Source organism: Rousettus aegyptiacus, unplaced genomic scaffold (genome assembly GCF_014176215.1).
Source record: "Rousettus aegyptiacus isolate mRouAeg1 unplaced genomic scaffold, mRouAeg1.p scaffold_m13_p_3, whole genome shotgun sequence".
In the NCBI taxonomy this organism is placed as follows: domain Eukaryota; kingdom Metazoa; phylum Chordata; class Mammalia; order Chiroptera; family Pteropodidae; genus Rousettus; species Rousettus aegyptiacus.
In genome coordinates this window covers 147,553,962-147,568,136 of record NW_023416306.1, presented here as the reverse complement: position 1 = coordinate 147,568,136, position 14,175 = coordinate 147,553,962, and the positions used below count along the sequence as shown (strand labels likewise).

General features: G+C 37.2%; 1 protein-coding gene across 1 annotated transcript; it reads left to right on the top strand.

Annotated features, from left to right (window-relative positions):
* The first annotated feature begins 129 nt into the window (after positions 1–129).
* On the top strand, positions 130–14,075 carry ATP6V1D (ATPase H+ transporting V1 subunit D). Its single transcript, XM_016131269.2, has 9 exons — positions 130–442; positions 4,591–4,708; positions 7,111–7,190; positions 8,535–8,602; positions 9,249–9,293; positions 10,246–10,349; positions 10,900–10,966; positions 12,265–12,343; positions 13,277–14,075. The coding sequence occupies exons 1-9, from the start codon at positions 402–404 to the stop codon at positions 13,416–13,418; spliced, it is 744 nt and encodes a 247-aa protein (XP_015986755.1). The 5' UTR covers positions 130–401; the 3' UTR covers positions 13,419–14,075.
* The last annotated feature ends 100 nt before the right edge of the window (positions 14,076–14,175 follow it).

Here is a 14,175-nt window from a genome sequence, read left to right as displayed (position 1 = left end):
GCTGTGACGACAACGGCCAGCGGAGGAAGAGAGCATGCGTTCTTTCCTGTTTTTGCGCCTCCGCGCTTACAGAGCCTTGCGCAGCCGCGTGGGAGCTGGAGTGGGAGGGGCTAGGAAGCTAGCCGGAATGGAGAAGCCGTTTCATGGTGCGCGCGCCTGAACATCCGGGCATCGCCTTCTTCAAGTCCTTCTCCTCCTCCCGCGCCTGCCCCGCCCCCCTCTCCACCCCACATGCCGACAGGAAGCGGAACTGAAGAGTGCGTAACCTGGCTGCCTCTTAGCAACGCGAGGAGGGGTCAAGTGATACCACCAGCTGACTCCCGTAGAGGAAGGCACTCTGGCTGGGTCTGTTGTAACCACGATTGCCCGGCCGGCGACCGAGCCGAACAGTCATCGTCAGAATGTCGGGCAAAGACCGAATTGAAATCTTTCCCTCGCGAATGTAAGTACAAGAATGGGACACGCAGCTCTCGGAGGTTCAGGAACGCTTGGCTGGAGCCGCGGTTCTTGCGTACCTTGGGCCAGCAGTGAGGTTCCTGGCTTTCTGGGCGGATCCTGAGCCTCCCAGTCTCTTTTCATGAATCCAGAGCGAGGCTCCCTGGCTCCCTCACACATTCCTCTTCGTGAACTAGACTAATGTGAGCGATCTTAGCCCTTAGAAACAGGCACTCTCCTGCTGGCTTTTGTGGAGGTCCAGTCCTCCCTCCTGTTTGAACGGGAAACCGGATTTATGTAACTATAAATCATCGCCACTCTTGCCCTAACAGAGCCCAGTTTAGCGAGAGATAGACAAGCTAACGAGGTTTGAGAAAAGGATTGAGAAGGGAAGTTGACTGCAGTGGGAAGCATATAGAAGAGACTTCAAATACATACTGGGGGTTGAATCGAAAAGCTCTAGCGTGGACGTCAGATTCAGTTTTGGATCCCCTTACTCATTTTCCAAGACCCCATGAAATGTCACCCGCCGTTGGAAGATACCCCAGAGTTTCTCACACACTCCTTTTTGCTCTAGCACCATTGCACCTTGTTCAGATCTCTCTTCATGTCACCCATCACATTGTGAAGTGGCTAGTATTTGTTTACATGTATTTCCCACTGACTGATCTCTCTTCATGATGAGAATGTCTTAATTATTAATCCATAGACAGTCCATGAAAAAATGTTCCTTGAATGAACTCTCGCCTTGGAATCTGCTCAGCTGTGGGGCTGCCTTTCTCTTTTGGCCTGAATTCTTTGGCAGGAGAAATAGCATATCGTCCTAGGTGTTTGGCTAGTCTGTAAAGAAAATTCTGAAATGTACCTAACAATGTGTGGAAAGTAAAGATTGTTCTTATTTGCCCTCTCCCCCCACCTCTCCTTTTCCTCTTTTTTTTTTCAGTGAGGAGCAGAAAATCAGTTTTGGCTCTGACGTTTAGATCTTTTGATTGTGGTCCAGCCTTTTTGAGAGTATTCTGTTGTTTTTCTCCATCCTGACCTTTTTCTCAGAATCTGAGGACTCTTAAAATAAGAGAGTTATATTCAAACCCCAAACCTAGATTTCTGCTTCTGCCTGGGTAGCTACAGCTCTTCATTAAATGAAGTTGTTTTGTGTGTGTGGGTTATTTTTTGTCTTTTTATTTGTTTATTTTTTTACTTTCACCCACTGACTTTCTAAGAGCTGTACGTATTAGGTAGGAGTCAAGTCAGTTGTGAAGAAAGACAGTGCCTGCGAAATAGATAAGGACTGATCCTTGGGGTAGTGAGAACTGTAGAATTTCCAGCATTCAATGACTGACATCTTCCAAACCTCTGCAGTGGGAGACAGTGAAACTCTAGAGATAACATAACTTCTAGCATCCTAAGGCTATGTTTCTAGGATGACCCCAGCCCCCATTAAAATGTCTAAGAAAGCTCAGGGCTGCCAGGGGAATTTACTGTGGTAGCTAACACCTGACGCCTGCCCTCCCTTTCTTAGGACATTCAGTGAAAAGGGCCTACACTGATGAATTCTTCATTTTTTCTTTGTATATGTATATGACTCTCCTATAACTTAGAAGTATCTTTCTCTAGGACTTGAAAAACATTTCTTTGAAATGTAATCATGAGGAAGGGTAGGGCCTTTTTGTTTCCCAGTCTCTGTGGGCTAACTTCCATACTGGCCAGCTAGCAGACACAATGGGCCTAATCGCATTTCCACTGACCAACCTTTTCTAATTTTTTACTTCTCTGACTCCACCCGAGAATCCTCTTACTCCCCTCCCTCATTCTTCCTTTAAAATGCCCAGTCACCTCTGCACAAATCGAATGAAGCTCAGCTCTTTCCCCTACTGCCAGTGGTTACTGCATAAAATCTGTTTTCACTGCTTTAGCTGTTTGGCTGTGTTTATCTTATAGTAGAATGTTAATATTTTTTTTTGTTTTCTCTTTAAGACTAAGGTGAAAATAGACTTCTTCAGCCTTAGATAAGAAAAATGATAAGTTGTGAAGGTAGAAATTGCTTTTTGAGAGCACTCGGCTTGCTGTTTGAAAGGAGTATCAGGTACAGGAAGTAACTGCTTCTCTAAATATTTTCCCAAAGCCTTAGTGTAGTAGCAGTACTTTGTCATGTAGTCAGATGTCTTTGATTCAGCTGGAAACAAAGCTGTCATCTTAGCTGAAGGTCACTTTTCAGTAGGGCCAAGCAGCTCTGAAACTTGTAAAAGAACAGATGGTTTAAGAGTTAAGGTAAAAATTACACTAGTGACTTTTGTTTCAGACAGTTCCAGTGTTATCCTGTGAAATGGTGGGGTGGATACCCGTCTAGGTACCAGACAGCAAAACAAGTTTAGGGTGGAAGCAAAAGAGGCATGAAGGATTTTAAGTCAACAAAAGTCAGTCAAATCCAGGATATTCTTTCAAGGGCTATGAACCCTTGGGCAAGTCACTCTTCAAGTCTCAAGAATGAAAATTTGTCTTTCACAGAGGTGCTGTTACCTAGGAGGAAATTAAAATTAGCATGGTAAATTCGGTTTTATAAACCAATTCTCCTTTTTACTAATTTGCAGTACTAGGATTTGACTTAAATTTGATCCAACTCTTTGAACTCAAATTCTGGTGGTGTCAACAATACAGTATGTTTAAATGTACACATTGGGTGGCTAGCTCCTGCTTAGGCTGGAAACTGAACCAGCTTCATTCCCGTGAGCCTGGTTAGTGTGGAACTCAGCCACTGGTAGCTAGAGTGAGAACTGTTCATCTGATGTCATTCATAATCTATAGGGGAGGCAGTGTGGCATGTGGTTGGTGTTTCTGATGGGAAAAGATTGAAATAAAGAGGTAAGGAGACTAGCCGCTTGTCGTTCCTTAAGAGTCTTAACTTATATGTCATTTGTAAGTTACCTAAAGTCATTTGTTCCCATATTGTTACATTCATTTGTTATGTAGTCATTTACTAATTAATAAAATGATTGATAGAAGGGTCTTGATTGATGATATCAAAAATATTAAAATGTCACATTTTTTAAAGTAACATTTATGTAAGCCATGAGGAGTATTAAAGTTATCTTATACATGTTCAGCAATCATAAACAGTTCAACTATATGGAAAAAGCCAAAAACAAGACAGGTAAAGACAGACAAAATGAATTCTGAGTTAATATCAATGCTTAGGTATACAGGCCTTGTCGCTGTCTGGGATGATAGCTGTGGTTGTTGGCACCTTCTTGTCCTTAAGGAGTTTTTGATTTCTGTAGACAGGAGTAAATGTCCATTCACATTCGCCTGTTAAGGTCCCTTCCCATGAGGTTGGGGAGAGTCTTATTTGATATCCTTTCCAATAAACAAAATCTCCAAGTGTTTAATACCACACTTTTATAGAAAAGATAATAAAATGGTTGTGGAATAAAATACAGAAGGTACAAAAGAATGTAGTAGTAAAATGTAAATCTATTTTTTTCAGTCAGCCTCATTTCCACTTTCAATGAATTCTTTCTAGAGGAATTCTCTGTCTCGATGTAAGCAAGCACATTTATCCCTAACGTGGCATAGCTAAGACAGTATAATGTTGAGAGCACATGTACATCTACCCTCTTCTTTTTTTCTGGCTGCATATCATTTCATTGTATAATGAACCATGATTTGTGGAACATTTAACTTGTATCCACCCTTTTTTATTACAAATACATGTTTTTGCGTAAATACCTCAATGTGAAATTATTAGTCCTGAAGGTAAGTGCATTTCAGATTTTGATACGTATTAGTGGGCAGATTTTAAAACCTTACTATGCCTCTAATGGAAACATAGATATTGTTATAACTTACAAATCAAATAAGAATTTAAACTATGCTGTCATCATAAAGTAGTGCTACTTATAAATTTTATTATGATTTAATAAGTACTTATTCCAGATATTGATTAAAAAATAATTTCTGATTTAAATAAATAAACTTCTCATTTATGGAACACTGAGGGTAGAAGTCCACGGTATTGAGAAACCAGTTAGACCTATCAGGTACAAAGGCTATCCGTTACTCTCATGACATCGAAAAATAAAGCATAATTTTAACATTGTATTGGAGAGATATTTTTCTTTTAAACAATGGGAATAAATGTCTTTAACTTTGTTTATATAGGGCACAGACCATCATGAAGGCTCGATTAAAAGGAGCACAGACAGGTCGAAACCTGTTGAAGAAAAAATCTGATGCCTTAACGCTTCGATTTCGGCAGATCCTAAAGAAGATCATAGAGGTAAAATGTACTTTGCTTAGAACAGTATTTATTTTAGAAATCTCTAAGGAAAACCCAGCATGACTGTCGACATTTTAATTTTCCTTTATTTTAATTAATTTTTTCAAAAGTAAAAATACCATTATGAAGTAATGCGTTTCATGTAGTTCATTTAATAAAATCCAGACTTCTTGCTCTTGCCTGCTAGCCCCATGTGATCTAATGTGGCCCCTGCCTGCTGCTGTGACCTCATTTGGCTTATTCTTCCTAACATCCTCCCCCAGGGCCTTTGCATTCGCTGTTTCTTCTGCCCAAAATGCTCTTTCCAAAACTTCTCATGAATTGGCTCCTCTGCCATTCTGGTCTCTTTAGAGGCCATCCCTGATCTCCCAGTCAGTGTGAAGTGCCCACCGTGTTTACTGCCGTCACATTTTATTGTTTATCATAGCATGTACTATTGCATGATAGTTTCTTGTTCGTTTACGCCCACTAGAGAATGTAAGTTCTGTGAGAGCGAGAACTTTGTCTTTTCAGTACTGTATTTCCTGTTCCTAGGACAGTGCTGGCACATAGTACATTTTAATTCAATGCTTTTTGGATAAATGATGTGTGAATACAGAAATATATAAAAAAAGTGAAGGTTCTTTCCCATATCCCCCTCCTCTAGCTCCAACTGTCCTCTCATTTCCTAAAGGAGTTCTTTGTGACACTTAGGGCTTGTCTTTTCTCTCCTCTCCCCTTCCCTCTGCTCCCCTCCCCTCCCCTCCCCCTTTCTCTTTTACTTTCTCTTCTCTCTTTCTCTTTCCTTTCTTGTAGCATATACTGAAAGTATTGCTTTTGTAAAGCATGTACCAAGAGTATCATGTAGCTATATGTGTCCACACACAGCTGTTTTTAATAACAGACTTACAACTATTTTATATATATGTATGTGTGTGTGTATATATATATATGTGTGTGTATATATATGTATGTATGTGTGTGTATATATATATGTATATATATATATATACACATATATATATATATATATATATATATATAAAATTTTGTAACAGTTTTTTTCCCCACTCCCTCTTCCCCCACCCCATGGCAGAATATGGATAGTTTTCTACATCAACACATTTAGATCTGTCTTATTTTTTGTAATAGTTGAATGGTACTCCATTGCATGGATAATGGAATTAACCATTTCTCTATTGATGGGTGTGTATGGGAGGGTACTCTGGAATCCTTTTTTGTGTATGCTAGCATCTCTGGAAGAGAATTTTAGAATCTCGAGGATGTATTCATTTAGGTGTTCAATAACTGCCAAATTGCCCTCCAAATTGTTATACTAGTTTACATATAACAATTAGGGAGAGGACCTATTGAATTCTTCTTAATTGGGTATTAATCTTTTTTTATTTAATGCCAATCTGTTGAACTAAAATTGTTTTCTTATTTTAATTCACACTATTTTTGATTATTTGGGAGGTTGAACATCTTTTTATGTTTATTGGTAATTTGATTTTCTTGGTGAATTATTTTTTTTTTGTAGAAATTATTTTTTTGTAGAAGTTCTTTAGTATGTAAAATACTAAACATTTTCAAGTCCTCTGTTGTATTTTAACTTTCGAAAAAATGACAATTTTTTTTTGGTGAAATGTGCTAGTCTTTTCCATTATATAGCTTTTGTGTTCCTTATAATGTTTAGAAAGGCCTAAAAAGATTAGGAAAATATTCTACTATATGTTCTTATTTTATAGTTTTTTAAAAAACTTTTTAATACTGGATATTTTGGGGAGGGGGTGATGTGAATAAGTAAGGATTTAGCTTTATTATTTTGTAAATAAATGGCTAGTTAAATGGCCTCTTTACATTACTAAATTCTCATATAGACCTGAGCTGTTATTCCATTTCATTGACTTAACTGTCCCAGTACCAGATTGATTTTCTTATTGTAGCTGTACATTTTTAATATGTGGTAAGGTAACTCTCTACCCACCTTTCCCAGTGTTTCTTCTCTTTCAAAAAATTATTGGATATTCTCAAAACTTTAAATATTCGAGGATTTATTTCAGAATCACTATTCCATTTGGATTTTGACTGTACTGCAGTGAATTTAGGAGATTAATCTGAGCAAATCATCATGGATCCATTCAGAAATAATATAAGTCCTGCAGTAAAGATTTAGCTTTCTATTTCTTAATGTCTTTATTTTGATGTTTTAATTATACAACTCATAGTTTTACAACATTGTTAGTGACCATATCCAAAATTGTTCAAGCAAAATTGGAAAGTTTTATTTAATCCTTATCAAATCAATATTTACATACACATCTGACATAAAATACTGATGGGTATTAAAGGAACACAATTGTGACATGACTTTTCTGTGTAAAAAACTTGGTTGAATCAGCTGTTGGTTTATGCTTTTACAGACTAAAATGTTGATGGGTGAAGTGATGAGAGAAGCTGCCTTTTCACTTGCTGAGGCCAAGTTCACAGCAGGAGACTTCAGGTAAGAAGACTTAGTGGTGTTTTGAAAAAAATCAAAGTGCTTTCAAGTTCATAATTTTATTTAAAAGCCATTTTAAATTAAAAAGCACACGCTTTAAAGACAATTGATATACTAGTAGTAATAAGAACATTTAACCCCATCTCCTTAATACCACTGCCTTTATTACTGCCCACATGTATCTGCTACATAGTCACAGGCACAGGATACTTAATATTTTTTAGTCCATTTTCATTTAACCTTGTATCATAAACATTTCCACCTGTTTCCGCTTAGCTGCATAATCTTTCCCTAGATGATGTACCGTAATTTATTAACCTTTTCTCCTAATGGTAGACCTTTAGGTCGACTTTGACTTTCGAAATATTAGAAAAGGTGCCATGAACATCATGCATATATATATATATATTTTTTTTTTGTTTTGATTGGATTAATTCCTTAGGATAAATTTTTTTGAATGGAACTGGTTGTTTAAAGGATTTTTGAATTTTATGGCTCTTTTATCATGTCAATATATGTTTTAAAAAGTATATAAAAAGCATACATGTTATGTGATTCTCCAAATAACGTGTGAGGTAGACAAGGTGTAAGCATTATTATTCTCAGTTTAAGTTCAGTTCCTTTTTGAGTCAAATGACTAAGGGGTGGAAGTTATTTTCAGGGGTTTCTTTACCTAATGACACAGTGTCTTCATTTTTAGTTTGTATTATCTAGGAGAATTAGCTGGTGGGCAGGTCTTAACAACATAGGGGGAATAAGGCCTTTTGAAGTAGCAGACTTTAATTTTTGCCAATACTGGTAGGATAACAACTTGCATTGACTTTTCCAGCACAGGGAGGGAATCAGTAGTGTGTAAGTGGTGTGTGAATTTGTTTTAGGGTGGTTATGGGGAAAATACTTTATTTTATGATAATAGGTAGGGTGTCAGACAAAGCCATATGGAAGGAAGTTAGGTAGGTGCCAGGATAAAGGAATTGAATGCCTGCTTAGCTAAACCTAGAAGGTTTGAACAGCAAGCCTAAAAGGAAGGAAAATTTCCTCTAAATTATATTAGTAGAAGAAAAATCCCCAAAGTCACACCTGTGCACTGCATGTCTGACTGAAAACTCATGCAGTCCACGTATTTTAAAATCATTCTTTGTTGTTTACTTATGGCCGGTGTTTTGAAATTTGTTTATTCTTTGCTCTCTGAGGCCCTCTTCTGGAAGCAGATATTTTTTCCTTTTCTGGAAAAAGACGGTTTTCAGAACATACTTGTGACATCTCTTATTGAAATTACTGGATGGGTCCCTGGAGGTTTATTTCTCACTCTAAGAACTAAATCAAGGCCTCGTTTTCCTCCTGCAGCACCACAGTTATCCAGAATGTAAATAAAGCCCAAGTGAAGATTCGAGCAAAGAAAGATAATGTAGCAGGTAACTTTTCAATCCTTCAAAACCTTTGCCGGAAAAAAAAGGTGACATTTTGTAATTAACCTGTTTTTACAGCAAGGTCTTGATATCCAAGTTAATCTTTTCTACTTAGAACAAGTTGATTGGCTTTACGTGTTAAACTCATTGTAACTGGTTGTTGCCCGGGGATTGAGGTGGGGCAAATGGGGACTTGTTCAATGGATAGAAAGTTATAGTTATACAAGATAAATACATTCTAGAAAGATGCTGCACTGTATGGTGCCGATAGAATAATATGGTGTTGTGCACTTAAAACTTAAGAGCGTAGATCTCATGTGTAAGTGATCTTAACACATACAGAAGAAAAAGGACAAAATTTTTTGGAGGTGATGAATGTGTTTATTACCTGGTTTTTGGTGATGGTATCATGAGTATATGTATATGCTTAAATTCATCAAAATGCATACATTAAAGACGTGCCATCTTTTATACATTAAGCGTATCTCAAAGCAGAAAGAATAAAGGCCACTGTAACAACCAGATCCCCCATTACTCAGGATCATTTGATTTTTGAATTGGAATGAACACGTAAGAAGACAGGTTCCTAAATTCATTCCTCGAAACCAGTTACAATTCTATACAATCTCTTGCCGTTTTCTGTGTTTAACAGGTGTTACTTTGCCAGTATTTGAACATTATCATGAAGGAACTGACAGTAAGTGTGAAACTTTTTATGTTAGTGTGTGTCTCTGGATCTCCTGATTCCTCTTTAAATGAACCTCATTCTGGAACATGGTGCTAGATAGTTCAGTGGTTCCAGCATTAGAGCCTTCTTATCTAATACAGTCAGGACAAATTAATCAGTTAATCAAAAAGTGTGTCATTAAACACTGGACATGTCTTAAAACATAAAACATTTTAATTCAACATAAATGTATGTATAAATGCATAGTCATTTATTGATTCATTTGAGTATGAACCCACTGATTAGAATTACATGTTGTCTGTCTGCATAAACCACACCCATAATGCATTGTTTATAATTTCCAGTTTGGGTCTCTCTAAAGTAGAATAAGATCTTAGATACTGTGATGAAATCGAATGCAGAATCTTCCTACATTTTTATAGCTCAGTCTCAACTTTTTAATTGTTTGACCTTTTCCTAATTTAACAGCATTTTTGGGGTATTAACTCATCTCTATTGTGTCTTTTCAAAGTAATCAACCTTTTTTCCCCTTAAAACAAAAGGATTTTTTTCTTTAAAACAAAAAAAGTATTTTTTTTTTTTGACAACCGTCTTTCATTTGTTCACATAAAATATTTAGTACAGTTCAAAGAAGGAGAGTCACCTGTTAACAGGGTGCGTCACTATTCCAGGGCATCAGGCAGTATGATCTGCAAAGGGGATGGGGCATATGGATTAATCCAGCAACGTAGTGAAGTGAGTGTTGGTTTAAACTTCTCCACACTCAGAATAGTATCCTTGTGGAAGACTGTTCAGCAGCATGCCCTGCAGTGTTGGGGGAGTGAGATGGGCACTTCCCGTTTAACAGTGATAGTGCCTTTGTTTTTCCATTTTGCTGTTGTTCTGACTTATCTTTTTCTAGGGGATTTTATGGGGAGGATTGTTACTCTAATTACAAATGTTGTCTGACTGGTTCTTTCAGGTTATGAACTGACTGGTTTAGCCAGAGGTGGGGAACAATTGGCTAAATTAAAGAGGAATTATGCCAAAGCAGTGGAACTACTGGTTGAACTAGCCTCGCTGCAGGTAGGTAGCAGAAGAGATGGATTCCTACAGTTTGATTTCTATTATTTGAGTGCAGGAGATTCAGTTCTTGAATCAGAGCATACTGCACTTAGTACTTGAAACTGCTTCCATGACTGTATGTGAAACAAGCCAAAGATGTTCTGATTTTTGAAATGGCGGGTTCTGCGCCATCGTCCCTATCTTTATTACTAACAAAATGATTGTACAGTGGCGTAGTTTTACTCAGCAAGTCAGTAGTAGACTTAAATGCAACTATAACATGGTTTATGCATGGAAAGCCATATTTTTTCTTTTGTGGACAGTTTATATCTAGGCCATTAGTGCATGATTCTTTCCTTTTCCCATTTTTATAGGTTTAGGTAAGTCTGAAGTAAATTATAATAGCATGGAGATCATATTTGCTCTGTGGACATATCACAAGAATTTTTTTTAACGTGTCGAAGAATAGTAGTATTGGTTTCCAGATGTTCTCTGCAAAGTGCAGACTGAGTGGAGTCAGGTGAACAGGAAGGCTTTTCGCTTACATAATCAGTATGTCCTCTTATTGTAGACTTCCTTCGTTACTCTGGATGAAGCGATTAAGATAACCAACAGGCGTGTAAATGCCATTGAACATGGTGAGTGCAAGCTGCTGTGAGGGTCTTCGTTCACACACTTGTCCATACCTCTCCTGCTGGGAGTCAGGTACTGACCACGAGATGGGTAAGATACTGCCCACAGTGGGAAGAGCAGTCAGTAGTGCAGTAAAGTGTTATTAAGTGCTTTGATAGAAGGATGCGTATGATTTTGGGAGAGTTACAGAGAAGAGTGGTGAGTTAAAAATTATGGAATGTTTTACTCATTTCTGGCTATTAAAGAGTCGAAACATTTTCTGTAGAGCTGTAGTAATTTTAGTTCTTTCTAGTGATTTATCTTTTTGAACACATTAAATATTTAACTTTAAACCCTTTCCTTTAGGCCTGTCATCTTGTTCTTGTGCTGTTCTTGATTTCTAAAAATAAGTTTCCCAGGGTGGCTCCCTAGTATAGTGTTTAGCACGTTTGCTTTACCGCAGAATGTCCTAGGTTCGCGTCCTAGGTGGAGCCACGGGCCATACTGCGGGTGCGTGCCCCGCCTTCAGAGATCCAGTTCTTAAGGGGAGATGGCAACATCTGTAGGTCAAGGGTGGAAGTGGGGGCGGGGAATTAAAGAGGGGAAAAAATGTTTCCCCATTTGATGCATCTATTTTCCATCTCTTATTTCATTATATTAAAACTAAACTTAGTGTTGATAACGTTTTACTCAAGAAACTCAGTTTTCATTAAAGGGACATTTATTCAGTTTTAATGTAAGAAAGCAAAATTTGAATAGCAAATTATTTTGCTTGGTCTCTACCAGTTTTAGAGTAAGTTATCTTTTTTAAACAACTGAAAACATTTCCTGACTGTTTGCTAGTACTAGCCATTGTACATGGAATTGCAAGCAAAACAAGAGAGTAAATAATAGTTCCAACTCGCAAGAGTTCACATTCTAGAAGCAGAATAGGCAGAATCTACTTAAAGTAGAACCTCGTAATTGACACAAAACTCAACTTGTTGTATTCTCTCTGCTTCAATGCTCCACTTTTTAACAGCCGATCGACTATATTTTAAATAACATTTGTGGTTCAATGTTGTATGTTCATTTAAATTCAGTATATTCAGTGTTGTATATATCATGTTATCTATCCATAGAAAAGACACTAGAGAGACTTATATCCAAATAATTACAATACTTTAAGGTGGTTAGATTATACCTGTTTTTTTTTGTTTGTTTGTTTTCTACATGAAATGTACATAATTTTACATTTAGAAAAAATACTATTATTGAGTACTGGCAATTTGAAAAAAAGAGGAAGCTTTAAGTTCTCATGTGTATATATATTTTTAAACCCTAGTCATCATTCCACGGATTGAACGTACCCTTGCTTATATCATCACAGAGCTGGATGAGCGAGAGCGAGAAGAGTTCTATAGGTTTGTAGTACTTGGCAGTTATTGATAATTTTCTGTTTTCTATATTCCAGAGTCTCAAGATTTGCTGAGACTCATTGGCCTGTGTTCTTTAGAATTAATTGGCACACTTTATATTTTATTCTGATAAATAAGCAAGAAATAATATTGCCAAAGGCTGTGGAGACAGATCTATGCCAAGTTTTGCATATACCTAAAACATGGCGTCTCCAAAAACTTTGGTCTTTCTGAGAAATTATTAATAGACTTGATTATTCTTTAAATTGAAACAGTGATTTTGATTGGGTATCGCCCACATTTTAAAGAATTAATCAACCACTATGTATTGCATGTTGAGTATGTTCCAGGAGAAGGTATAAAGTACTTGAGGGTATTACATAATAGTATAAACACTACCGTTAGAGAATTAGCAGAATACTTAGAAGTGATGCATGTACATAATTGTTTATGAACATTTAGACCTAGTAGGGACAGTACCAAATAGGTGCTGTATAAGGGCGTTTTCCAGGTTCAGAGAAGTGGGGGACAGGTGAAGGCAGGCATATTCGGGGAAGACATGGCCATTTTGGAACTTGGGTAAATGTCTGAGTTTGATTTTTAATGTTAATCATCAAAGCTTATTTAGCTTCTGTTTTTCAGTGACGTCAGGGATGTGGTGATCCAAATGAAATGATCCAAAATTTTAATGTTGTCTGAATGCTCAAAATCTGTTCCATCATCAAGGAATGGATTTCAGGGTTGATTTACCGTGGAATAGGAGCTTTTCAAATCAGTTATTAGCTTGAAATATGTATATACTATACCTCAAATCTTTATTAATTACTAAAATTGAAATAAAAAAAACTGTTCTAGTTTGTAGGTTATTACACTTGTTATAAAATTAGAAGAAAGCAAACCTACTTAGTACTGAAACAGCATTCAAAAATTATTTTACAGGTTAAAGAAAATACAGGAGAAGAAAAAGATTCTCAAGGAAAAATCTGAGAAGAACCTGGAGCAACGGAGGGCAGCTGGAGAGGTGATGGAGCCTGCCAATCTTCTAGCCGAAGAGAAGGATGAGGACCTTCTGTTTGAATAATGTTTTCTGCTCTGGTTCTTTCATTGGTCCTATCGTGGCACCATTTTAGTTCACGGTGTATAGGTTTGGGTTGTGAGGCTGTTTTTTGGCCTAAGAATTTACTGGTTGTAAAATTTCCCTGGATGTCCGATTATGGGTTTACCTTTGCAGAATCATAATAATTCAGCAACCATTTATCATAGACAAGATTATAGAACCTGCCCAGGAACCTGTAGTATTCTGCAAAAGTGTCACCCTATTCTATTTACATCTGTGTTACAAGTGATTGGCTTACCAGGCATATTAGGAAATTCCCTTTAGGAAACAGCAGAGGTATCAGGCCAGTCACCGTAGGCCAACTACTGCTGGACTACCCACTCGCACGACTTGACGCTTATGTCTGGGGTTGCTGCTGCCATCCTTGTGTGACTGTGGTACTTCTCTAGCTTTATGAAAACCTTCACTTATTTTTCTTTGCATGACACATCTCTGTCTCATTTGTCATGGGAGCAGTTTTGCCAATTTAAATGTGACTGGTATAAACAGTAAAATGATTAAAGAATGAGTTGTTCTTTTTTTAAAAAAGAAAAAAAAAAACAAGGAACCAGAACCTGTGTCTGTGCCAATAGGGGGCATTCCTATTCCTGAAAAATAAATCAAAAGGTATTTTGTGTTTCACCTCAAGGTTCCAATGGACTTACTTATAGCAAAAACTTAGATAGCGGTTGTTAGATGTGTTGAACCCCATGTAGGGGATATAAATACAGCAAGAGAAAGC